Source organism: Marmota monax, unplaced genomic scaffold, assembly GCF_021218885.2.
Source record: "Marmota monax isolate L192 unplaced genomic scaffold, Marmota_monax_Labrador192_F-V1.1 WCK01_AAM20220418_F8-fsc00009, whole genome shotgun sequence".
Classification (NCBI taxonomy): Eukaryota; Metazoa; Chordata; class Mammalia; order Rodentia; family Sciuridae; genus Marmota; species Marmota monax.
Window position 1 is genome coordinate 26,756,974 of NW_026694710.1, and position 24,794 is coordinate 26,781,767.

At 56.9% G+C, this 24,794-nt stretch overlaps 1 protein-coding gene across 1 annotated transcript; it reads left to right on the forward strand.

Annotated features, from left to right (window-relative positions):
- The first annotated feature begins 6,658 nt into the window (after window positions 1-6,658).
- On the forward strand, window positions 6,659-22,859 carry Lrpap1 (LDL receptor related protein associated protein 1). Its single transcript, XM_046423548.2, has 8 exons — window positions 6,659-6,897; window positions 12,608-12,752; window positions 15,740-15,864; window positions 16,959-17,079; window positions 17,709-17,867; window positions 19,631-19,713; window positions 20,886-21,062; window positions 22,475-22,859. The coding sequence occupies exons 1-8, from the start codon at window positions 6,682-6,684 to the stop codon at window positions 22,535-22,537; spliced, it is 1,089 nt and encodes a 362-aa protein (XP_046279504.1). The 5' UTR covers window positions 6,659-6,681; the 3' UTR covers window positions 22,538-22,859.
- The last annotated feature ends 1,935 nt before the right edge of the window (window positions 22,860-24,794 follow it).

A 24,794-nucleotide genomic window follows, 5' to 3' on the forward strand; every position in this document is an offset into this window, starting at 1 on the left:
ACCACATTGTCACCAGGGGCTTTGTGGCAGATTTGGCATATACTATGACAGGACCAGGAAACGAGGGAGGAATTCATCATGCATCCCTCTACCTATCCACCCACCCCCCCATCCATCCGTCCATCCATCCGCCCATCTGTCTACCCAACCATCCACCCATTCACCCATTCCACATTCGTTCATGGAGACCAACTCTGAGTCAACCCTGGGCTAGGCAAAGGAGACCAAGGTGCAGGAAACACAGTCCTTATGCTCAGAGAACACTTAGGCCAGCGGCAGGGAGCCGTGGACAGAAGCACCAGAGGAAGATGCCAAGGCCAGTATGTGGTCCCCTCCTGTGGGGACAAGTGAGGGCCAGGGATGTTTGTCTGATGGAGAAAAGACTTGTGGGAATTTGCAGTTGCCACTGAGAATGTTTGGTGTCTACCATAACAGCTGGGAGGGGCAAGGAAGGTCTAAGGGATCGCCACGGGGGGGGGGGGGGGGGGGGAGGGGGTGGGGGGGGGTGGTGTCTGGTATGGTAGAATAGAGCAGCAATGCTCAGTCCCAGCTGCAGGACTGTGAGGTGTGGTACTCAGGACTTCAGCTGGAGAGAGGAGGTGCTATCTGCTGAGTGGGTGCTCGGAGCTGTGTTCCTGGTAGACTTTATAGCTCTAGGCCACAAAGTCTAGGGCATGGTCACGGGAGTGGGTAGCTGAGTAGCTCTGAGGTCCAGATCATCAAAGCAGAGCACCCAGGGTTTTAGAGGCTCAATCCCCTGAGACCTGAAACCACCAAAAGTGATAAGAGAGGAGTACAAGCTGTCACCTGTGCACCATGAATTGGAATGCATGCTGCTGTCACACGCAACTAAGTAGAACAAGTAAATTTTTTTAAAAAAAAATTTTGTTTAGAAAGAGGAGAATTACAAAAATGAAGATTTGAACTGTCGGTATTTTTAAAATTTGAATGTTTACAAGATTTTTTTCTCATTTACTTAATCGCTAATAATGTCGAACATTTTTTCACACATTTCTTGCCTATTTGTACTTTATCTTTTGAGAGGTGTCTGTTTTGTTCATTTATTAAATGGGTTATTTGGTGCTTAAAAAAGAGAGATTGAGAAGTGCTAGAGGTTGGTGCTGAAGAAGGCCAAGGTACAGCCGAAGGTCTGGGGTATGAGGAGGATGCTCACTGATGGTCACGAGCTCAGGAGGGCACCGGGGAAGGTTTTGGCACAGTGGGATTCACCCAGCCATAGCTGAATGGACTTCTGGGTGGTGATTGTGGGCAGGTGGAGCCTGACTGGAGGAAGTAAGTGGGGGGAGGGGGAGTGGCCTTGAACTATATTAGTCCTGGTCCCTTCCCTCCCTTATCTGTGTCCCATCTTCCCGCAACCCCAGGAGCAATGTTTCTCAGCCATGACCTTCTTCCACCATGTTCTGCCTCACCTCAGGCCAAAGCAAGGCAGTGACCATAGACTGACACCTCTGAAACCATAAGCCAAAATAACCTTTTTATCCTCTAAATGGTCCTGGTCAGGCATTTTGATCATAGCGATGACAAGCTAACACAGGAGAGGTGGGAAAGGGATCAGAGAGGGGATACACAGAGCTGCATGGTCAGGGGTCACCTGGGGGGTCTGAGCTGGACATTCAGAGAAAGAAGCATAATGAGATTAGCCCTAGGGTCTGGAGTGGCAAGGAGTGGTGGGAAGCAGTGAGGCTCTTGGGTTTTGCCTGGGGGGGCAGCTGAGGGTAGTCTTACTTCAAGGACCCACTTGGGGTGCTGGCGGAGGCCTGGAAGCTGGGCCCTACATGTCTCCAGGCAATGGTGGCTAGCAGAGGATGGTGGTGATCTCAGTGCCCACCCAGATGCCCTGCAGCAGCTGGATCACCTACCCCCAGCTGCCCGCTGCTCACAGCTGTCTCTGTGGGGAATTGCCTCAGCCAGAGGGAAACTGCCTGACCTAGGAGGTCAGTCTCCAGCATGACCCAGTGGCCTACTGACAGGAAGGGGACACACAGTGGCCCTGGCCCCAAACAGGGCGACTGGGAGATGTGATTCCTACCTCTTAGGCACCCCTTGGATGAAGCTGAAGAACCCTCACACCATTGAAGCAAACAAGTTCCCTTCACCTGGTCCACTCCACCCTCCACAAATCACCCACCAACCCCATCTCAGACCCTGCTTCCTACACAGAGCCCACCAGCTGCATAGGCAGAGGCCACGCGTGACCTGGGCTTTGCTCTCCCTTGGGGCCAGCCCCTGCTGTGGTGCTGTGCTCTCTCCCTGGCCTCCCTCACCTGGTCTGCAGCAGGACTCCTCCGGGTGTCCCTCCACCTGGCTGCTGGGAGCTGCCCTGGGAGCTCCACCTCCCTGCCCTCCCTTTGAGAGGTGCCCACCCCATCCCAGGGCGTCCACTGCTCCGTGTCAGCTCTCTCTCCTCTCTCCTGACCCCTCTTCTGAGAGCTGGATCTACTTGGCTAAATGCCCTGGAGAGCTCCACACACATCCAAGGGAGGGTACCCTCCCTGCTTAAAATGTAAAACCGGCCTCTCTCTTCCTCCGAACACGCTCTTCCCCACTGTTCCCTTGTCCTGGGAACGTCCCACCTGCTGCCTGGCATCAGTCCAGACTTTAGTCACTGAATTCAGTCCCTTCTACCCTCATATGGCTGCTCCACCTTCACCACCTTGGGGCGTCTCTCTCATCCAGGTCACCATCATCTACCACCTGGTCTCTGTGCCTTCTACATGAATCTGACCTGGCCACCCCCTGCTCAGGACACTTCCAGGGCTCCCCATTTCCTCTGGACAAAGTCTTCTCTCCAGCAGCACCCTCAGTTCCTCCAGGCCAGCCTCTGCCTGAGCACTGCCCTGCCTCCTGGCACTGTGTTCCCACCACAGGACCTGCCTCGTGGCCACCTGGCACTCACCTGTCCATGGTGCCTCCCTGCCATTGCCTGGTGAGAACAGCATTTATATTCCAAACTCAAGGACAAAACAAATTGTTCTTTGGCTGTAGTAGGATGAAATCCAGAACCAGTTCTCATCCACCTGACCACTCAGCAACAATACTGGGGGCTCCTGAGAGTTGCAGATGCAGGTGCCCACTGGACCAAGTGCCCTTCGACAGCTGGAGTAAGCCAGCCCCCGACACCTGCTTCTGAAGATCAGACAGTCCTGAACAGCGAGGTGCATTCTGCTCGGAGAGTTCTGCTTGGAGACAGGCCGGCAGCCCTGCTCCTCTCCTGGAGCAAGAAATCAGCTGGCCTGTGGCCCCTTCCTTCACAACTGGACAGCCTCACTCTCTGTCCTCATGGGGGCTCTCCCGCTGGGGCTTTCTCAGGGCCATGCTTGTCCACTTTCCACATCTTTCCCCTACCACTTACAGAGCCAGGTTCTACGCAGAATCCTCAGCACCCAGCAGGGGCTGGGCATGGTGGAGGCTGGGGCCTCGAGACAGTTGAGCTGAATTGAGAAAGTGAAAAAAATGTTAAGCCCTATAGGATGAGCCCAGGAAGAGAGTAGGCCCTCACCTGGACCCCTACTGTGTGTCAGGCCTCTGTACTCTTGCATTAACTAAGGTGATTTTGTAAGATTTTTAAAAATATATAATGTATACAAATTAGTCTTTCAATGTGAACACCCAATTTGAAGAATGACAGAATGCACATGCGTACCCACCACCCAGGTCAAGAAATTATACATGGGCAGTACTTTAGAAGCCTCTCTGCACATCCACCTCCTGCTATCCTCCTTCCTCCCCTAGGCCAGGGAACCACTATTCCAACTTGAATCATCACCTGCCTTATTCACAGTCTCATCAACTGTGTCTGCATCTCCTACCCAATGGTGCTTAGTTCTGGAAAGCTGAGCAGGGCACCCAAAGGTGGCTGTACAAGAAAAGGGGTCCCAGGACCCTACACCACCAGAAGACCAGGTGAAAGCCAAGGAGAATGAGGCTTTCATTCCAGTCTGGCCTCCATTTCTCTGTGGGTTCTCAGGGGCCTTTCTGAGGATATCAGGAGCAAAGGACAAAGGTGACTTGTCAGAGCCAAGACATTTGAAGGCTCTGATGTGGTCCAAGTACCAATGGTCAACAGGAATATGCACAAGAAGGGGCCAATCTGGAGCCTCTTCTTCTGTAGCTCTCAGGACTATGGTCAAGAAAAACATTATGTCAGGAGAAATGGGTGGCCTCTGCAGTTCCAAGCATCAGGAACTGGGGAACACGTTCACGTGAGAATTTGAGCCAGGCCCACGTGAGCATTCTGTCTTTAGGTTTAAAAATGTGAAATAATGGTAAAGACAGCATTTGACCTGTCTATCCCTTGAGTAATCTCTGCCACAGGTCACCCTCCATGACTATCCTTGGGGGATTCCTTTTCTTCCCTCTCTCATACGGGATCTTGTACTTGTATCCACGTCTTCCTCTTTCTTGTTTTCTCACTTTGGTGGAGCACTTGTGTGTGTAAAATGTCTTTTATTGAAAGACTCTCATTAAGTACTCTCATATTTTCTTGATAGTTTGCTTGGTTGGGTGTAGAATTCTAGATTGGAAGTCATTTTCCTTCCAAATTTGCAAGTTACTGCTCTGCTGCTTTCTTACTTCAAGTGTTGCTGTTGAGAAGCCTAAAGACATTTCTGCCTTTTCCATGTAGTTATTTTTCTCCTTTAGAGCTTATAAAAATCTTTTTGCCTACAATGTTCACAAAAATGTGTTTGGGTGTTAGAGGTCTATTTTCACTCATTGTGAGCAATTTGGTGGGTCCCTTCAACCTCCCAACTGTTCACCCCCTGTAGGTCTGGAAACTTGTCTTAAATCATTTCTTTGATAGTTTATTTCTCCCTATTTTATCTGTACTTTCTTTGTGAAACTTTGTTAATCAAATAATACTTCTCCTGAATTGGAGATCTAATTTTTTCCTTATTTATTCTTTCTTATTAATCATCTCTTCCTGATTTTAATCCACTTAATCAGCATTTTCTTCAAAATCTTCCTATCATTCTATTTGGCTTTTGGTTTCCAAAACTCACTGTTCTCTGACCTACATATATTATTTTTATATATTATACATAACATTATACATTTTATACATATATTTTCTGTGTGTGTGTGTGTTCCGTGGGTCTCTGTGAGGATAATAGTGATGGTCATTCTTCCCAATTTTTCCTGTGTGTGTTTTTCCCTTTGTTTGGTCTTGTTTTGTTGTTTGTGGTGCTGGGGGTCCATCTCAGGACCTGTAAGGCAAACCCTTTACCACCAAGCTACACCCCCAGGCCCTACCTACATGGTTTGTTTTCGCCCAGTTGCTTTTTTGCTGTTGTCTGTTTCCATTTCTCTTCTCTTTCACATGAGGAGCTACCCTTAAGAGTTTTAGAACCCTTAGCTGACTGCTCAAGACACGGAGTGAGGGGTTTAAAAAGCTGATGGGAAGCTACCTGCATGGTACCTACATCTTCAGACAGGCAGTCTAAACAAACAAGCAAACAAAACCAGCCAGTGTCCACACACCCATATGGCTCCCACTTGGGAGAACAGCTAGACAACATTGCCAGACCCCGCTGCATCAGGTGCAGCCCTCTGAGCAGACAGGGCTGGCCTATTTTTCACCTCCCCTGGGGTTCCTCAGTGGCCAGCAGGAGCCTGGGATGCTGTGTCCAAGTTGGGATCCTGGACACTGTGTCGAAGACGGAGCCCTGGACGCCGTGTTGAAGACGGGGGTGGGGGGGTTGGGGGGTGGCTGGCTCCCAGAAGCACCCACCAGAGCCCAGCTGCAGCTGGTGAGGAGCGCCTGTCCTTCAGACCTGAACCAGGGTCAAAGTGAACATCCGTTCTCACAGGGTCTACGCTGATATCGTGGTCAGTCTGACCTAACCTTAAAGCGGGTATTAACAGCGGAACAGTGGGCTAGCTGCTGGCTCCCAGAGAGGAAGGCCGAGCCTCCCCTCCTTCCTGGGACAAACAAACAGCTGGACAAAACGACACGATGGCTCTCAAGACAGGGCAGCCCTTCCTGGAAAAGTATAGGACGCAGCTTTCCCCTACAGACGCCCACCCTCGCTTTGTCCTCAGCGCCCCTTGGCCCTGAGACCGTCAGGATGTCCTCACCGCGGGCTCTCTCGGCCCCCAGGCTCTACTAGACCCTCAGCCCCTACTAGACCCTCAGCCCCCTGGCCTCCGCATCTGTGGCTCCCTCCTTCCCTCTGGCTCCCACTCTGCCCCAGGGCACCGCCAAGCCCCGACGTTCAGTCGGTGGATCTACTGAAATGTGGCAGGTGGGGACAGCGGCCAGGTCACGCACACTGGCAGGGGGACTAGGCTGAGGGAGGCAGCGCTGCGGCAGGTGCGCGGCAGGTGCCCCCCACCCAGCCCCGCCTGGCTGCCACGCGCCCTTCCTCTCGGCGAGGGGCGGCCCCTGGGGTCCCAGGGCGAGAGAGCTACGCCCATGCCCGGCGGGGACCAGCACACGGGCGGAACCTGCCGCGCCGCAGGGGCCGCGGACTCTCCAGCGCTCGGGCGGGCAGCGGCAGAGGACCCCCAGCCCTCCAGGCTCCGCCCCCGCCCGCGGTAGGTTGCTAGGAAACGCCCGGGCGTCGCCCAATCAGCTCACTCCCAAGAGGCCGCGCGGGGGGTGGGCGGGGCCTGGGAGTCCGGACAGGCGGGCGCGAGGTGGGGACAGCGCCGCAGACGAAGATGGCGCCGCGGAGGCAGAGGGTCACAGGGCCTTGCGGGCTCCCGCTGTCCCTGCCGCTGCTGCTGGCGCTGCTGCTGCTCGGGCCCTGGCCTGCGGCGACCCACGGCGGCAAGTACTCGCGGGAGAAGAATGAGCCCGAGTCGCCCGCGAAGAGCGAACCCGGGGAGGAGTTCCGCATGGAGAAGCTGAAGCAGCTGTGGGAGAAGGCCCGGAGGGTGAGCGGGGGCCGGGGACGGTGGGCTGGGGCGGCCGTGCCAGTCAGCCCTGGCCGGGTTCCTGCGGCCCGCAAGCTCTGCCTCCGCGAGGTCAGGTGGGCACCTCCACCTCACCTGCCTTAGGAAGGGGACCCTGAGGCAGCGAGACTTGCAGAAGTCCTGGGAGACCTTGGGTGTAGCTGCGCCGCCTTTAGTGCAGCTGGAGGCCCGCCCCCAAGGGTACCCACCAGCTTGGTCCTCGCGCGCCAGCCTCCTCTGCCCAGCGAGCTAGTTATCCCGAGTGAGGCAGAGCTAGCCTTTGGCCTTTTGCAGGCCTTTGCCATTTGTTCCACCCTACCCCTCCCTTTATGGAGAAAGAATTAAAAGAGGTGAGGTTGGACACGGACGTTTCCAAGAACAGCAGAAGTCCCAGGAGCAGGCTGGTGCTGGTTAATTTGGGTGAGGGATACAGAGAGGTGGAGGGTAGGTCAGCTTAGAATTCTTGAAACAAAAGGCCCAGGGAATGCTAAACTGGAAGTTAACAGGTATCTAATCAGATCTCTTCATTTTGGAGATAAAGGTACCAAAGCCTAGAGGGGAAAAGGCATCCCAAGGTCAGCCATCTTCCTAACTGGAATGACCCTTGGCCAGCCACACTCTACATTAACATAAAAGCTATTTCATTTTTTAGGCATGGGCTCAAGTGTATGAAAATAGTTATTTACAAACTAAGACTCACTCTTCTGGGTCTCAGGCTCTTCATCTTTAAGTAGAAGGAGGTCAGATTAGCTCTTCCTTTAAGTAGTCCAGTTTTAGCATTCTTGAGTAAATAATTTGCAAGATAAGAATAAATTCTGGAAGAGAGCAGACTCTCTGGCCGTGGAGGAAGAGTAGTGAGGGAGGATTGGTAGGCTGGCTGCAGGGGACGCTGCAGGAAGGGGAGTTGTGTCCAGTGTGTATAGCCCTGTAAGCCCTTCACAAGATGCTCCTGTCCCAGCTTCATTTGCAGCCAGTGTCCTGAGGTTCTGCTGGAGAGGACCTCGGTGTATAGTGTTTGGCCTACAGAGATAGAGATGGAGACAGCACTGTAGGCTAGAGAAGCATAGTGGTTTCCTGGAGGAATGGGCCAAGGACACAGTGGGGTTGGATGTGGCAGGATCATCTGAGCAGCAGGGACCAGGAAAGTCTAGAGCTCAGAATGTGTTTTCACTGGCCCCCGCTGCCCACTGTGACGGGTGTGCTGAGCCAGCCACTATTGGCTGGGTGGAGTTTCCTCCACAGGGTGAGGTTAGAGAACCAAGAAGACACTAGTCTGAGTTGGAGACAGTGTTGGGAAAATGTACTCTGGTGCCCATGAACCCAGAGGCTCCCCTTGCTTTGGGAGCTGGCCTAGGCCTTCCACTTGCCCATCTAAACATGCCCCAGGCCAGCCTCTGCATCTGTCAGCCTGGGTGCCTTTCTTAGACCTCTGGCAGGTCACCTGTCCCCATACTGCACTGCAGCATCTCTGGGTTCTCCTGTGCTTCTCCCATACCTGATTTGCTTCGGTATCAGGCCAGTCTATTCTCCACTGTCTTCTGTGGTCACTGCTGGGAGCCAGCTCCCCTTGGCCCTGTGCAGGCCTTGGACCACATGACCTTTCTGGTCCCTCTAGCCCTGAAATTCTGCAGTCATGTGTGCAAACCTTTTCCACTGAACCGAATGGGAAGTTCTTCCAGGGTGGACTTCTGTGTTAGGGCATCTTGTGTGTCTTCCCACTTCCAGAGAGCCTTGCTGGTTTTCCTTCTAGACATGGAAGGGTGGTGGTAGGAGCTGTGGCCAGGTACTGAGTCGCCTCAGGGCAGCCAGGAGGAGTGTTCTGCTCAGGCCCCTGTAGCCTTGGGTCCAAGGTGGGCTTAATGCTTCTACTCCTACTACTAAGAGCGCTGGATCCTGGGGTGGACAAGGCAGGTGAGTCTGTGGTCAGCTTGAAGAGGGTGTTAATGTGAGGCAGAAGCTCACATCACTTCTCACCCACCACCTACCTGCTGCTTTAGGTGGGAGTGAGGGGTGCTGCAAGGCCCTTTTTGAGTTGGGGTCTCTTTGTATTCTGTGGCAGAATCAGATGGAGCATGGGGGACCAGCGTTCTCAGCCTCGTGACCTTCCTTCACTGGCCAGAAAGATTTTGTCCTTTCTTATTTGCTTGACAAAAGCATTATGCATTTTTTGGCTTTCTAAATATATGGTTGTATCATAGCAGACAACACTATATAGCATGTCATAGTATCTGAGGGTCAGATAATAAGTGTGACAAAGCCATGTGCCTCACCCTCATTCTGACCCTCTTCTTGAGGAGGTCAGACCCACCCTGAGACTCCTGTGGGGGCAGAGGTGAGAAGATACAGAGAGTGTTTCCATCCTGGGAGACAGTCCATCCTAGCTTCGTACCCTGACTGAAATCACCCCGTCCCCACTTCCCAAATGTCCCTAAGCAAGCTGAGTTCTGTGGTGTTGTGACACACCCAGTGTGTTGCAAGATGCCAGACTCCCAGCCCAGGGCTGTCCTTAGCTGTGGGGGAGGGGTGCTTCTGTGGCAGCTGCCATGTGCCCACAGACACCTGGGGCTTCTCTTTCTGAGGAGCAGGCTTCCTAGGTCTGAGTAGCACCCCTGCAGTAAAGGTGCACTGTCACCCTCAGCCTGGGAAATGGGTCTTTAAGCTCAGAGTTCCTATTTCTGACACAGATGAACATCTTTCACCTCTGACACAGCCAAAGTAGGTATTGTCCTTAAAGGTCAGGTGTGCAGAGCAAAGGACCCAAGAAGCCCATCCCTGTTGCCAGATGTTTCCATTTCCTCCTTCTTCGTGCCCTTGGAAGGGCCCTGTGTCACACTTCTCCAGGGACTCCGAGGAAAGGGTGGTCACAGGACTGGCCATGGCCTTCCTGCCAGCAAGCCCTTTGTCGAGGGACTGAGCAGCATAAGAGGGTGCTGCATGCCAGCTGTCTGCAGCGGCTTGCTGCTTGGCCAGTGACTGCCTAGCCAGCAGCAGCGAGGTTGCCTCGTGGTCAAGCCAGCACGTGGGCAGCACCTGCTGCCCTTTGGGAGTTGAGTGGCCATCTTGGCAGCATGGGTGCTGGGCACACCACCTGCCCTGTCTGAGCTGTGCTCTGCACATCTCTGCTTGGCAGAACACACAGCCCTGGCCCCAGGGGCCAAGGTTTGAATGGACTCCAGAGACTACACATTCTGGGCCTGGGTTTCTGGGGACGGGGGATTGAAAAAGCAGAAGGGTCTGGAAAGTTCCAGAGCCCCACTGGCTCCTAGGCACACAGAGGATTCCTGGGTGGCACTGGGGCTTCCAGGGAGAGTGACAGGCAGCTGGGCAGCTCCCTAGGGTTTGTGCTCACCCTCCGGGCCATTGGAGGTGGTGTCTAAAGGGCAAGTTCTGTCTTTCCATGCTCTGGGCCGCCCCCTGTCTGTCTCCTGGTTGTCAGTTATTTACTCCAGGACTTAATATTTGACAGAGTCTGCTTTTGTTGTGTTTGTTTATTTTTGCAGTGCTAGGCATTGAACCCAGGACCTCATGCATGGTAGGCACGTGTTCTCCCCCAGCCCTAATGGATTGTTTTTTGCATTTACTTCTCTTTAACTAGTACTTCAAACTTGATGTGTTAACGTCTAACTTTAAAGAGAGAAAGGAATCCTGAAGTGAGAGCCAGGTGTTTGCACGTGACCTGCTTATCTCCCTCCCAAGTGGAGCTGACAGCTGCTGGTTTTGTGGCTCTGGGCACTGTACCTTCAGCCCTGAGCTTGTAGGCAGCTATATGTCAGAGGACAGTGGGCATGTCATGACATTTGAGAGATTTGGGTGGTAGGTTTAGACACTGAGGTTTGGGCCTGAGAAGAGAACAGGTGACCCTGGAGCAGATGGTGGCCCCCCTGTGCAGTTCCGCTTTTGCATCTCACAGTGTACCCTCCCATGTTCGCCCACTGACTGTCTCAGAGCCCTGGGAAGGTGGGCAGGGGGTGCGAAGCCCACCACAGTTTGCAGGTGAGAGTGCTCGTGCTTGAGTCTTGGAGGAAGGCTGTGGCCCAGGTCCTCAGCTCTGCCCTCCAGCGAGGCACCAAGCAGCATTGGTGAATACCTGGACCCTCCCCAACAGCCCCAGAGAGGGCAGATCTGGCGTGAGGGCACTACCAGCCCTCCCTGCAGAGCAAAACCAGAGCCTCGGGCTGGGCTGTGGCTCAGCAGTAGAGGGCTCACCTAGCATGTGTGAGGGGCTGGGTTCAATCCTAAAAATAAACAAATAAAATAAAGGTATTGTGTCCAACTATAACTAAAAAAATATTTATTAAAAAGTAAATAAAAGACCTGTCTATTCTTGCTCCAGAGTTTTGTGTCACAAATAGAAAATAAGTAAATGTGGGCTTGGGATCAGAAACAGGACAAGGGGGAGCCGCTGTGCTGTGTGGTGGCTGGGCGTGTCAGAACAGAGTCTGGCTTCCTCTCCTGTCTGTCCCCACTCCACCCTGCCTCCAGGGCCTGTGTCCTGCTTCTCTGGGAGCCCACAGATGAGATGCAGTCAAGTCATTCCAGGGTCTCAAGGGCACGCTGCAGATGGGCATCCAGCCTTCAGCAGGGGCACCCGATAGAGTTCAGAGGAGAAATTATTGGACAGGCAGGGCCAGGTCAGAGGGTGTTGGAGACAACAGAGAGAGGGGTTCAGGGTCAGCAGAGAAGTCATTCATTGGAGAGTGGGTCCTGGATGACAGGAGGGAAGCACCAGCTGTGGAGGGGCGGAAGATCCCCCAGACCCTGCCCCTTTCCCTGCTGCAACCGGCCAGGCAGGACAGGTGGGTTATACCTGCAGGGTTGGCTTGCCAGCAGGTAAATGAGGGGGTTATTATTAATATTATTTCCACTCGAGATATCTGGGTTCCCTTTCAGAAGTGTCCTGGGCTCACAGGAAAGCCTGATACACGTAAGAGATGGGGATTAAGGGCCCTGGGAAATGAAGTAGGAGAATCAGAGGTTGCAGTTGTTTTGGAGGACTTGTAGGGGTCTCTGCTGACCGTCCCCCTCCCGTTGCCCAGGACAGGCTAAGCATCTGGTAGGGAGTCCAGTTCATACCCACTGCAGGTGCTCGGGATCTGTGTTCCACATGGCCTGGCTCTGTCTCAGACGTGGCCAGTGTCCTGGGACAGTTGTAGTTCTGCTTGATTCTGGTTTTTTAAATTTTGTTTGGAGGACTGGGGGCGTGGCTCAGTGGTAGAGCACTCACCTAGCCTGTGGGAGGCCCTGGGTTCAATCCCCAGTACTACCCTCAAAATATATATGTTATTTGGATTTTATTTTCTGTAAATTCAGTCTTCTCTGTGGCACTTTCAGTTGTTTTTTCATAGTTGTGCAGCATGAGCAAAAGGTAATGCGTTTCTTTACCAGGCCCAGCCCCTCATTGGTACCCTGTTTCCCTGGTGAAACTCGCCGTGTACCAGCGGGGAGGGAGGGAGGGAGGGTGCCTGTCACAGCAGCCCCAGCCTCTAGCAGCCGCCATCAGGGGCAACCTCTCCATGGACTGGGGTTTCTAGAGCTCGGGCCTGGGTGGAAGGCCGGCTGTCTTTAGAACCTCTTGCCCATGGCCCCAACTCTGTCCCCTCTTGTCTGGGGTCTCCTAGTTGCTCCCCTTCTCCCAGGTCAGCCTCGGGCTGTGTCTGCCTTGGTCACACATTGCTCTGTTCTTGTTGGGCAGCTGCATCTCTCTCCTGTGAAGCTGGCGGAGCTCCATGCCGATCTGAAGATTCAAGAGAGAGATGAGCTCAACTGGAAGAAACTGAAGATCGAGGGCCTGGACGAGGACGGGGAGAAAGAAGCAAAGCTGATTCGCAATCTTAATGGTGCTTGTTTTTCTTCTTACAGTGGGGGGGCGGCTGCCCAGCCTCAGCTTGCAAGCTCGCCCCCAGGGGCACCTTGGCCGTAGTCTCAGGCCTGTCTGTCCCCTGAGTGCTGTTGGCACGCTGGAGGAGGACCAGGATCAGAGTTCCAGACACACAGATGCCCCGGCGGCTGACGGCCCCGAGCTGCATGGCCTGGAAACAGGTTGGGGACACGGTTCACCCAGGCAGCCCGAGGGGGATGCAGGTCCCCTCCTCAGTCCAACAGGAGACTGTTCCTCCTCAGGCCTCACTGAGGTGCTGACTCCGGTCCCCCCTTAACAGACTCAGGGACGGATATCCTGTGTGGAGTTTTCTGCCTCCAGAGCCAGTGCTGTCCCCAGCCGTCCCTCTCCCTGCTCAGGCCTTCAGAGCTTCGCCACAGTACGGTGTCTAGGTGCGCCATGGCCCAGCCTCATTTCTCCCATTTTACAGGCCAAGTTCAGATTGTGTATCAGGAACACAAAATCCACATGCAGCAGCAGAGGGCCATCAGGCTAGAGGAGACACACCTGAGATGAGTCGGGACAGATGCACTTCGTGCAGCATGTTGGGGAGGCCACCCTCTTGGGCAGGGCAGGAGCCTGCTGTGGAGTTTCCCGCCCCAATTCCACCCCATCAGAAGGAACTGGGCATGTATAGGATGGAGGGCCCTGGAGCTGCCAGAGCCCTTCCCTTCCAGAGGAACCAGCCCTGCCCTGGTGGACAGGAGTCCAGGCCCAAGAGATAGAGGAGCCCAGGGCTCCAGGGAGGTGGGTTAGTGACCATCTTCCCCCCTTGCTGGCTGGTGTCCTCATTGGGAGTGGCTTCTTCCAGCCTAGTAAAGTCCAGGCCCATGACCCATGTAGGGCAGAGTTTTCTGCTTGGATGACACTGGTCTCTGGTGCCTGGCACCAGCCTTAGTGGAACTCTGGAAGCTGACCCTCCTGAGCACTCCTGGAGAGGTCTTGTCCAGGAGGTGGGTGCTTGCTGATGCTGGCCACTCTCATGGCCACACAGGCCCACTGTCTTCCAGGTGTGGTCTGTGGACCTGCTCTCCATTCCCTGTGCCATGGTCGTACAGCACACCCAGGGGGACTGTGTCATGCAGTGTCCAGACAGGAGCCTGGGATGAGAAATGGGTACAACTGGTAGGAGCACTGGGGAACCCCATCTCCACCAGCTCTGCCCTGGGCACCCTAAGGACGTACCTCACTGAACTGCCTCATCTAGACTGACAGTGGCTCTTTTGGCAAAGCCCACATGGGCTCTGTCCTGAGAGGGATGGGTCCTGCCTGCACAGCCCTGTCTGCACCTATTGTTCACCCCACACACAGCCCACGGCCACCTCAGGAAAGGCCAGACTCCGTGCTCTGTGAGGCCTCCTGCAGCCTCAGCATTCTGGGATTCCACCTGAGGCAGAGCCCAGCACCCAGAACCCTCCTCAGTCCTGGTTGCTGAGCATAGCCCTGGCCATTTACCTGTGGTCAGGAGTCTGGTGGTTCCTGTGCCCTCAGCCCTGAGCCACACCCCACCCTCTTCTCTGGCTTGGGCTGCCAGAGCTGTCCAGGGGAGTCAGGAGTGTGAGGCCTGGGGTGGCTGGGCTCTTCCTGGAGCTGGGAGCAGTGGTGGCCTGGGCCAGTCAGCCGGACCTTGGAAACAGGGCAGGCACTGGCTTTCTGAGGCTGGGGTGGCTGAGCAACCTTTACTTAATCAACATTTTTGTTTGTTTTATTTTTAAAGGCAGGGTCTCCTACCTGTGTTGCTCAGGCTGCCCTGAACTCCAGGCTCAGGTGTTCCTCCCACCTCAGCCTGCCAAGTAGTTTGGGCCTGGCTTAAGTCATTTTTAAAGTCGTTCTTAGAGATAAAAGTTGCATGTGATGGAATCCAAATCTTACCACAGGGTTTGACAAGTTTTGCTGTGTGTGTGCCCCAGTCGGACCCACCCACCCACGCCTAGGCAGCTCCTGACCACTGTCTGCAGTGGAGTGAGGCGTCTGTAGGCTGCCTGACACTGAGAGGACCAGGGATCCTGGATTGTAACGCCAGAGTGCTCCTGCTGCGCATGCTGGAGGCCCCCAGCGGCCAAGCTTCCAGACGCATGGAGACCTATGGTCTCCTGTCTGATCTTTGGAAACTCCCTTCCCCTCTTCTGGGCCCAGAAGAGGGGAAGGGAGTTTCCAAAGACCATATATAGGCTGGGCCAACCGGATGGGCTGTGGATTCCAGGGGGGCCTGGCTGGCAGGGGCTTGCCCACAGAGCCGCAGTGGCTGAGTGCTGGCATGTAGGCTAAGGGGTCAGAGCCCTGACTCTGAAGAGCTGCTTCCTGGGACAGGAGACCAGGCCCCAGGCCCTATTTGCTCATGTCCAGAGCACCAAGCCTATCCACAGTAGGGTCAACTGTCTGGCCTTCCCTGCTGTGTGCTAGTGACCAGAGGTACATGTCCTCATGGGGCAGAAAGACTGGTGTACGAGGCCAGTACGTCCCTTGGGCTGGGTAGCAGCAGACATGCTGGCTGGCCTCCCCTCCCAGCTGCCCCAGAATCTGCCAGGAGTTCTGGCTCTGCCTTTCCCCTGTAGATGAGCACATCATCAGGGTTGTCAGGCTCCCTGGCCATTGCCTGACCCCTCAGTGGACTGTCTGTCCTCACTGGGGTTGGTCAGAAACTGGGAAGTACCACCTGTCCTTGAGACCCTGTGGCCAGTGGCCCGTCCAGGCCACACCTGGTTTTCCCACAAGCCACCTCTGTGTTCAGGAGGACGTTAGCAGGGTGTGTCCACGGGAGGAGCCAGGCCTGTCCTCCTGGTGTTCGTAAGCACTGGGGGCTGGTGTGCGTGCTGGTCCACTGCGTCTTGCATGGCCACCCAGCAGCCAGGGTGAAGAGAAAGCAGGCCAGCGCCGCCCCGGGAGTCTCTGAGATGGGTGGACTGTTGGTCAAAGAACCGTGTGGAGTAAAACCCTCCTCTCTAGTTATCTTGGCCAGGTATGGTCTGGACGGGAGGAAGGAGGCCCAGATGGTGCACAGCAACTCACTCAGTGACAGCGCCCAGGACGACGGGCTGGGGGACCCCAGGCTGGAGAAGCTGTGGCACAAGGTACCCATCCGTTTTTCCATGACCGCTCAGACCTGCCCTGATGTTAGGCATAGGGCATGGGGGGTGGGTCTCGAGCTGTCGCCCTGCAAGGCCCCCGTCCCTTGCATGGCGCTCACTGGGTGGGGCCCCTCAGGAGAACGCAGCTTTCTTGGGACAGTGCTGCTCTTTGTGATGGTTCTCCTCCCTGCAGCTCAGCCTCTGCTTCCTCTTTGGAACATGCCTGTGCTCTCTACAAAGCGATTCTTTTGGCTTACAGCTCTGAGGCTGAAATGTTAAGAACGTGCTTAGCAACGTTATTAAATTGCACAGGTTAAAACACAGCGTGACTCATTTCTTTCCATTTATCTATTCATGGTGGTGCTGGGAATCGAACCCAGAGCTTCTCACGCTAGGCAAGTGCTCTACCACCAAGCTACCACCACCCCGTGGCCGCGTCCTCTGCCTTAATTGGCCTGCAGAGCTGCTGCTGTGGGAATGCCCCTCAGCCTGGTGTGTGTCCGTGCCCCGCGCGAGTGGGCTCTCTGTGCTGTCTAGGAAGGCGGGTCTGCTGGGCTTGGCCTGGCATGCTGTTGGGGCTGCAGACCTCAGAGTCGGGTGCTGGGTGGGGCCAGGTCTTGGGGTGTGATGGTCTGGCTGACCATATCAGGGTGCTCTCTTGCTTTGGCTCCCCTTCCACCCTGGTTCTGAACAGCTTGTCTGGATCACGCTGATTTGGTTCAGGGATTGGAACTCTGCGCCAGCCTGTTGTCCTGGGTTGTGGGGAAGGGGGCAAAAGGCAGATGGAATGGCAAGGTGACCAGCCCTGGGCCCCCAGGGAGATGACTTTGCTGTGTTCACCAGCCACAGCCAGGAGAGGGAGTAGGTGTGGGGGACCCTCCTCAGGGTCCTCCTCTCCTCACCTGGCCAGCATGGTCACCATGCCCCACCAAGTCTGGGCACACCAAGGAGGAGGGACCTTGCCCAGCAACAGCTATTCTCCCTGGTTTGGGTTTTATTTTCTGATGTACACACCTGCAAAGAGTCTGGGGGCTTATGGAGAACAGAGGGATGGCATACCCCACCAGGGGACTTGCTGCTGGTCCCCTTCCCTCTAGGCGAAGACCTCAGGGAAATTCTCCAGTGAAGAGCTGGACAAGCTGTGGAAGGAGTTTCTGCACCACAAAGAGAAGGTGGCTGAGTACAACGTCCTGCTGGAGACGCTGAGCAGGACTGAAGGTACCTTGTCCACCTGCCCCACCTGCGCTGCCACACTGCTCCATGCAGTGACCTGCCCGGGGCCACCCGCTGCCCTTGTCTTAGGTTTCCACCCAGTTTTGTGAATGGAAACAGGTTTGTTGTTGTTGTTGTTTAATATTTTATTAGTTGTTGATGGACCTTATTTTTATTTATATGTGGTGCTGAGGATTGAACCCAGGGCCTCACATGTGCCAGGCAAGCGCTCCACCCCTGAGCCACAGCCCAGCACTAATGCTCCACTCAGAAGAAGCTTTGGCAGCAGCTCTGTGGCCACCCTGGCCTCCTCTCCCAGCAAGCAGGCAGCTGCTGCCTCCTGACTGGCCAGGCCTTTCGCCCTCAGAACTCCCCCAAGTAGGGACCCTGAGAGAGAGCACATTGGAGGGCTGGTGGGGCTGTGCCGTCTTGGGTGGCCTCCAGAGCTCTGGGTGCACTGACGTCCACCTGCAGTCACCATGGACCCAGGTGGTGTTGTTTGAAAGGGCCCATCAACTGACATCACTGTCCCCAGAGACAGCAACTCTCCCAGGGGTGTGGTTTTCGGCAACGCAGTGGTCCCAGTGCCAGGCCCTCGGGAGGCCCTCACCAGGCATTGTGTTCTGATTCCACAGAGGTTTATGACAATGTCATCAGTCCTTCTGATCGGAGCCAGGTCAAGGACGACGTCCTACACAGCAAGCACAGTGAGCTGAAGGACAGGCTGCGCAGCATCAACCAGGGCCTGGATCGCCTGAGGAAGGTCAGCCACCAGGGCTACGGCCCCACGGCCGGTAAGCTCCGTACGCGACCGGCACCTGTCCACGGATGCTGGCTGTAGCAGTGGAGGGTGCATCTGGCAGGTTGTGTTCTCAGTGCTTGGGGGACTGGCCCAGGGGCTTGGGGCCCTTGTCACATGTGCTCCTTGACTGTTAGAGAGAGGCCGGCCCAGGGTCCACTTTCCCAAGCTGTTCCGTAAGCATGGGTGCCTCTGCCCGGCCAGCCCCGTCCCTGAAGCTGACTCAGGTGGTGGAGCAGTGGCCCCAAGGCACAGCCCCTCCCAGCAAGCCTGGCTGCTGGCTTGTTGCAGCTGTGTCCTCCAGGTGGCAGCAGGCTGGCGGCTCTCCACCAGTCTCTTCGTTCTGGGTTCTTGTCTCACGAACCCGAAGAATGGAACCCATAGACAAGGAAGAGTGAATGCTGATGCAAAGACGTGGGATTTATTGGAGTGGGAAGAAAAGAGGCAGCTCTCCCACAGGGCGAGGGACAAGTGGGCTGGCCCTTGGGTGTGCTCATCTAGGGCTCTACGGAACATTGGGTCAGTGCTCTTGGTCCAAGTTCTGCTGCCCAGGTCTTGGAAAGGATCGGTGCTGTTGGTTGGCCATCAGTCTGAGCTTTCCTGAGTCTGGTCTGCCCCCACCTGCATGCTCTTGCTGCATATTGGGCCTGGGGCCAGGGGGCGTGGGTCAGCCACCCTGGTTTACCTTGGCCCTGGCTCACTGAGCCTCAGGCCCATGCCAGTGTGGCAGGCTCCACGAGGCACAGCCCGTGCTCCCCCCATGCCCACCCCATCTGCCACCCCGGGACAGGGGCTTGGCTTCACTGGGACACCACCTGCAAGGCCTCCCAAGACGAGAGGCGGCACCCAGCACAGGGACGCACGTGTCCTGCAGGGCCAGGCCCAGCTCCGCTTGGTTTTGTTCTACTCCTGCCGTCTGCGTGCCCTTGGGCAGGAGTGTCACTATCTCTCCCCCACCTGGACACAGCCTCCTGTGGAAGTGATAATACCACCTGGCAGATTTGCCATTCCTGGGTTATTAGGAGCCAGAGGGCTTGGCCACAGTGGGCATGGTGGGTGGTGATGCTGACCCCTGCCCCACGCCCCCCTCAGAATGTCTCCTCGTGCAGCTGCGTCCGGCCAGCTCCTTGGTTTCTCCTGCCCTTGCACCTTGTCCTCCAGCCCTCTCCCCACAAGCCAGGGCTCCCTCGGGTCCTGGGCAGGAAGGTCAGCCGGGAGGAGGAGTAGCAGGCACCATGTGGCTCACAGGCAGGCCAGGTGAGCAGAGGCTGGTGACCCATGCTGGGCAGCTTCACTGTATCCCCAGTGGACCCAGCAGGGTCAAGGAGCCACCTGGTGTGCTTAGGAGCAAAAAGGTGAACAACCCAACCCCCACTCTGGACCTGTCTCTGATGGACAGCCCTGACCAATGCCAAGTAACTTATGCACAGCCCCCAACCCACACTGCCCCTCAGAGGCATCCAGGAGCAGCTGGTGGTTCCAGTCATGGGCAGGGCGGCCCAGGTTCTCAGCCCAGGAGAAGCACCCTTCACCAGGGGCCACATCACAGCCAGTCCTTTGAGTGACAGACCAGGTGCCCAGTGTGCCTCAGGAATGCTCTGAGCATACCCAGGCTTACGTGTGGTTGTGTCCAAGCCTCAGCTGTGCGCTGACACCAGGCAGTCACATACACGTGTGCACACCCTATCCTAGGGCTGAGCAGGCTCTGTGGGCGCAGACACAATGCCCCTAAGACAGGTGGCTCCTGCTCTTTTGCAGAGTTTGAGGAGCCCCGGGTGATCGATCTGTGGGACCTGGCCCAGTCCGCCAACTTCACGGAAAAAGAGCTGGAGTCATTCCGGGTAAGGAGGCCCTGCTGTCTGTCCCACTGTGCCCACTGTGTGCCCGCCTGAGTTCCTGTGTAGGGCGGGGCCTGCATACTCGTGTGTCTGTCCCCACCAGCTCCCTCTGGCCCTCGTCCCCTGCTGACTTCTGCAGCCCTGGGTCCTGGTTGGTGGCCAGGTGGGGCTGTGTGCTCATGAACGTGCCTCTCAGGCCAGTGCAGCCCCATGGCCGAGGATGAGCCATGTCTGTGCCTGGGTGGTCTGCCTGGCTGGCCATGCTGTGAGGAGAGGACCACTGGGCACTGAGAGGGGAGGTGGCCCGTGTATCCAGTGGGACAGGGGCTGTGGGAGGTGGATGGGGCGAGGTGTCCAGAGAGGAGACGGTAAGAGGCTGCTCACCAAGGAAGGGGCTCTGGTTCCTTTGAGCCATGGGAAGCTAAGCAACTCGTCACTGTGGGCTGTCCTGGCAGAGCCGCTGCAGGCTGGCGGGTCACCTGAGGTGGGGGACAGGCCTTTGGGAGGGCTGCTGGTGCTGAACCAGGGGGCTTTGGGGGATTGTGGGGGCCCATGGGACTCTGTGTCGTCTGAGTGTTCGGGACGTGTTCCATGTGTGCACCTGGGGTGGCTAGGCCCAGAGGGGGACGGCTGCCAGCAGGGAGAGTGGTCATGCACACCTGCCCTCGTGGCCCCGGGAAGAGCCCTTAGTTTCCGCGGGAGAGTCGGGTCGGTCACCCGTGGGGAGAGGGCCTTGGCCAGTTGGAGATGGGTAGGGTGACCAGGATCTGGGAAGATGGTGCAGGAGGGGGCGGGGGCTGCAGGGAGGGAGGGAAAGGCACATGCAGAGGCGACCGAGGAAGAGCCCAAGCACCAGGTGTTGGTCTGCAAATGGGCCTGGGGTCAGTGCAGTGAAGAAAGTGCAGACGGGGACCAGAGGCCCAGGGTGACACCAAGGTCCTCGAGGCCATCAGGCTCTGGTGGGGCGTCCCTCTCCTTTGGAGACCCTTAGCTGTGGCACCGTGGCCGCTCCCGCCCACACTGCCCTCAAGCATGCTGCTTCATGACTGCCGGCCACAGCAGCCTGAGCCACTTCCTGCGATGACCCGGCTCCCAGTGGGACCATCCTTGCCTAGAGACAGGCCCTCAGGTGCCCAGGGTCACATTGGAGAAAAGTGAGTGTCAAAACCTTCCAGGAGGAGCTCAAGCACTTTGAGGCCAAAATCGAAAAGCACAGCCACTACCAGAAGCAGCTGGAGGTCTCACACCAGAAGCTGAAGCACGTGGAGAGCTTCGGCGACAGCGAGCACGTCAGCCGCAGCAGGGAGAGGCATGCGCTGCTACAGGGCAAGACCCAGGAGCTGGGCTACAAGGTGGGTGCCGCCTGGCCTGTGCCTGTCAGCCCATGCAGGGCCGCCCCCACCCACATGGCCGCCCCCCACAGGCTACAGGGCAGCTGCCCTGAGAGGCCTCAGGAACCCGCGTGCATGGAGCCTGGCCTCCTGGCCCACAGAGTGCAGGCCCTTGCTGGTGCGACCCAAATCCGCCACTGCTGTGTCCTGTCCAAATCTCGCCACACTGAGTCGAGACTGGGATGGTGCTGGAGGACCACTGGTGGTGGACCCACAGAGCAGGCACCTTCCTTCCTCCCCCAGGAGCCATTCCCACGGGACACCCTGGGCGAGCTCAGTGAGCAGGGACGCAAGGTGGTGTGGGCACTGAGGATCCAGCACCAGGCCCCATGAAACCAGGAGAGACTTTGCCCAGGGAGTGGGGCTCAGGCTGGGAGGGGACCTTTTACTGCCTGCAGGGTCTGAACCACAGGGCTGTGCTTCCTCCTCAAAAATCGGCAAAGCCTGAGAAGTTAAGTCATGCAGAAGTGCCAGGAGGGGCTGGGGATGTGGCTCAAGCGGTAGCGCGCTCACCTGGCATGCATGCGGCCCGGGTTCGATCCTCAGCACCACATACAAACAAAGATGTTGTGTCCGCCGAAAACTAAAAAATAAACACTAAAAATAAAAAAAAAAAAAGAAGTGCCAGGAGGAGGGGGCTAAGTGGGGAGGAGCCAGGCGCCCAGTCACCGGTGCCCATCACTGCCATCTGAGTGCAGGTGTTGGCAGAGGGCTCGCCTGCCAGGTGCAGTCCTGACTTCCCTTCCTTCCACGGAGGGCAGTGCGGCCTTGGCTAGGAAAGCCTGTCACCAGCCAGGCCTGGCAGCACACACCTGTGTCAGAGGCTGAGGCAGGAGGATCATAAGTTCAGGGCCAGCCTGGGCAACTCAGGGAGCCCCTGGCTCTAAGTGGGTTGTGGCTGTAACTCAGCGATAAGCACTTGCCTGGTGTGTGCAAGGCCCTGGGTTCAATGGCAGCACACAGCCGTCAGTTGTGCTGGGGACGCCAAGAGGAGACCTTCAGCCAGGACTGATGCTGAGCCGTGGCGGGGGACAGCCAGCAGGTGGGGCTCTGTGCAAAGTGCAGATCCCTGGGCCTGGAGGCGGGGGACGGTCCTGAGGGCCCTTGTAGCAGTGGGTCCAGGGTGAGCTCACCCTCCGTGCAGACGCAGCCCACCACAACGTCTCCCACTCAAGCTTTTAAGAACAAGGTGGACGCTGGGAAGACCTATTCCGCTTGTCAGGATGGTCTGCTTCCTGGGGGCACGAACTGGACAGTGTGTGATGAGGAGGGCAGGGCGCGGGCGTCTCTTCAGTGTGCTCCTGGGGTGCGCAGTCGCCCTGGGTGTGGCACTCCTGCCCTTCTAGTCCAGCTGATCATGTCCCTGTTTGCAGGTAAAGAAGCATCTGCAGGACCTGTCCAGCAGGATCTCCAGGGCACGGCACAATGAGCTCTGAGAGCGGAAGCCCCCTGAAGGTGCCAGGGCTACGGTGGCATCGCCTGCATGGACAGACTGGCCGTGATGATGGCAGGCTGATCCCAGGTGCCGTGGCAGGGAGGATGTTTCACAGGCCCAGTGGAACCAGCGTTCTCCCTCCCACATCTGGCCTGGCCTCTGGGTGGATGCCTCCTGTTGTCTCAAGCAGAGGTGGCCATCATCACCCTGGATAGGACTGGAGTCCAGCAGCCAGTTGGACAAAGGTCTCGAGTGCTGCTCGGTGTGGTCTGCATCAAGACCCTGTGACTCTTCCCCTGGAAACATGTACAGAGTCCTGAGAATCAGAGTGTGGTGTGTCCGTCCTCCCATCGTCGCCTGGTCTCGAGGTTTGTGGCCACGCACTGGCCAGAGCCAGCATTGCTGCACTACTTCAGCACTTCCCCAGGGCCCTGGTCTCCTCCTCCTCTGGCCCAGGTGGCCTCTGCTCCCCAGGTCTCTGCAGTCACTCTCCCCCCGTGCCTGGCATGGTTTCGCCTTTAGAGTGGAGGTTCCAAGGCAGACGGCAGAGGAGGAGCCCAGGATCCAGGAGGAGGGCCTGAGCCTGTGGCCAGGGTGGCTCCTTCTTCCTCTCACCTCTGCAGCCCTGGGGACTTGGGAGACCCTGACCGGTCCCCACACCCAGCTTCAGGGGGCGTGGTCCCCGTATTTGAGCCTGGAAGAGGCTGGCTGGGTCTGGCAGTGGCTAGGTCTCAAGAGTTGAGATCTGTCCCTCTGGAGGGTCATTTAGTCACGATTTGTAAGAAACAGAAGAGGGCGAGCCCGCAGGCCAGAGCACACAGGTAGCAGGGCAGAGCGAGCACAGCCCCCGGGCCTTGGGCAGTGCATAGTCTGCTCACCCACAGGTCCAGGCCAGCTGGGTGTGTCCCCCCAGGAAGTGCTGGGTAACAGGCTGCCCAGAGACCTTGGCAGCATCCGAGGCCAGGAGGTGATTGTCTGCAAGGTCTCCACATCTGCCTGTCACACTCAGGGCCAGCCACATACTCAGGTACCCAGCCAGTGCCCCACGTGCAGAGACTGGCCCTCGTGGGGTTCGCAGTCCAGGGTGTGGGGGTGCATGGCCTGACAGGGCTGGGCCTGGGACGTGGAGGAGCCAGAGGACACCGGGGTCAGTCTGCCCTCTGCAGAGCCAGCAGCAGGGGGCTCGCGTGCCTTTGAAGTGTGCAGGAGAAACAGGCTGCTTCTCCACGGCTGCTGACCTACGGCCCCGCCACGAGGGTCAGCACTGTGGCCATGTCCTTTTTCACATTCTGAAAGAAGGAAAGCACACCAGAGTGCACGCACACCTGGGCGGTCTCCCAAAGGCTGTGTAGAGCCTCCTCAGCATGAGGCTGCCCAGGTGTTCGCTCTCTTCTTCTGTCATTCTGACAAGATTTGCCAAGGAGCTTCGTCTTGGGTCTCCAAGTGGTCGGCATAAAATGCCCCGTGTCCGTAGTGAAGTGCTGACCGTCGCCTGTGGGTGGGGCCCATGGACTTCTGCTCCTGTTACCACTGAGGCCCCTTTTCCTTGCTGGTGCTGGCTCTGCTCTCCTTGCCTACGGGTCTCCGATGGAAGCGTGGCCCCTCAGTCAGGATGTGGAGGCTGATGCCCCAGGGACACACCCAGCAGAGGAGCGTCCACCTGTGCACATGGAGCTCTGAGCACTGGCAACTCCCCTGCCAGTGACCTTCAAAGTAAGCACAGCTGCTGCAGAGGTGAGCGCATAGGTCACACCCTTGGGCCACTGTGCAGTTCAGGAAATCTGAAGCCAAATGACAGACACCTTTAGAAACTGAAAAGGCCACGTGGGTCAAAAAAAGATCACCTTTGAAATTGAGAATCTCCTCCAGTGGCTGTGGTGCGCACCGAGGAGGGAGGACCCGGCGTCGACACTGGGAGGCCACCAGCCTCAGAGGCTGTGCGGGAAGGGTCAGTGCTGGGCGGGTCACGGGGACTGACTCCCACTGGAGAAGCCATTTGCCACAGCAGACGATTCACATCTGGGGCAGTGGGGACCATTGGGGGCAGGGGCAGCAGGAGCCCAGGGAGCTCCCTGTACCAGGACTGGGCTGAAGGTGCTCTCTGTCCAAGCATACACGGGCTCTGGTCCTGCAGGCCATCAGGTCCCAACCGGCCTCAGGCGAGAGTCCGGGGGGGGGGGGGATCTGGCCATAGGAGGCCAGGATCTTCTGGGGGTCAATACCAGACCCCTCCCCCACCCTGGGTGTGAGAGGGAGAA

What these genes read in the sequence shown, in the direction of transcription:
- Lrpap1 (XM_046423548.2), top strand. Translation starts at nt 6,682, where the DNA reads ATGGCGCCGCGGAGGCAGAGGGTCACAGGGCCTTGCGGGCTCCCGCTG. An exon ending in TGGAGAAGCTGTGGCACAAG is followed by an intron (nt 15,865 to 16,958) that starts GTACCCATCCGT and finishes CCTTCCCTCTAG; the next exon opens with GCGAAGACCTCAGGGAAATT. An exon ending in CCCAGGAGCTGGGCTACAAG is followed by an intron (nt 21,063 to 22,474) that starts GTGGGTGCCGCC and finishes CCCTGTTTGCAG; the next exon opens with GTAAAGAAGCATCTGCAGGA.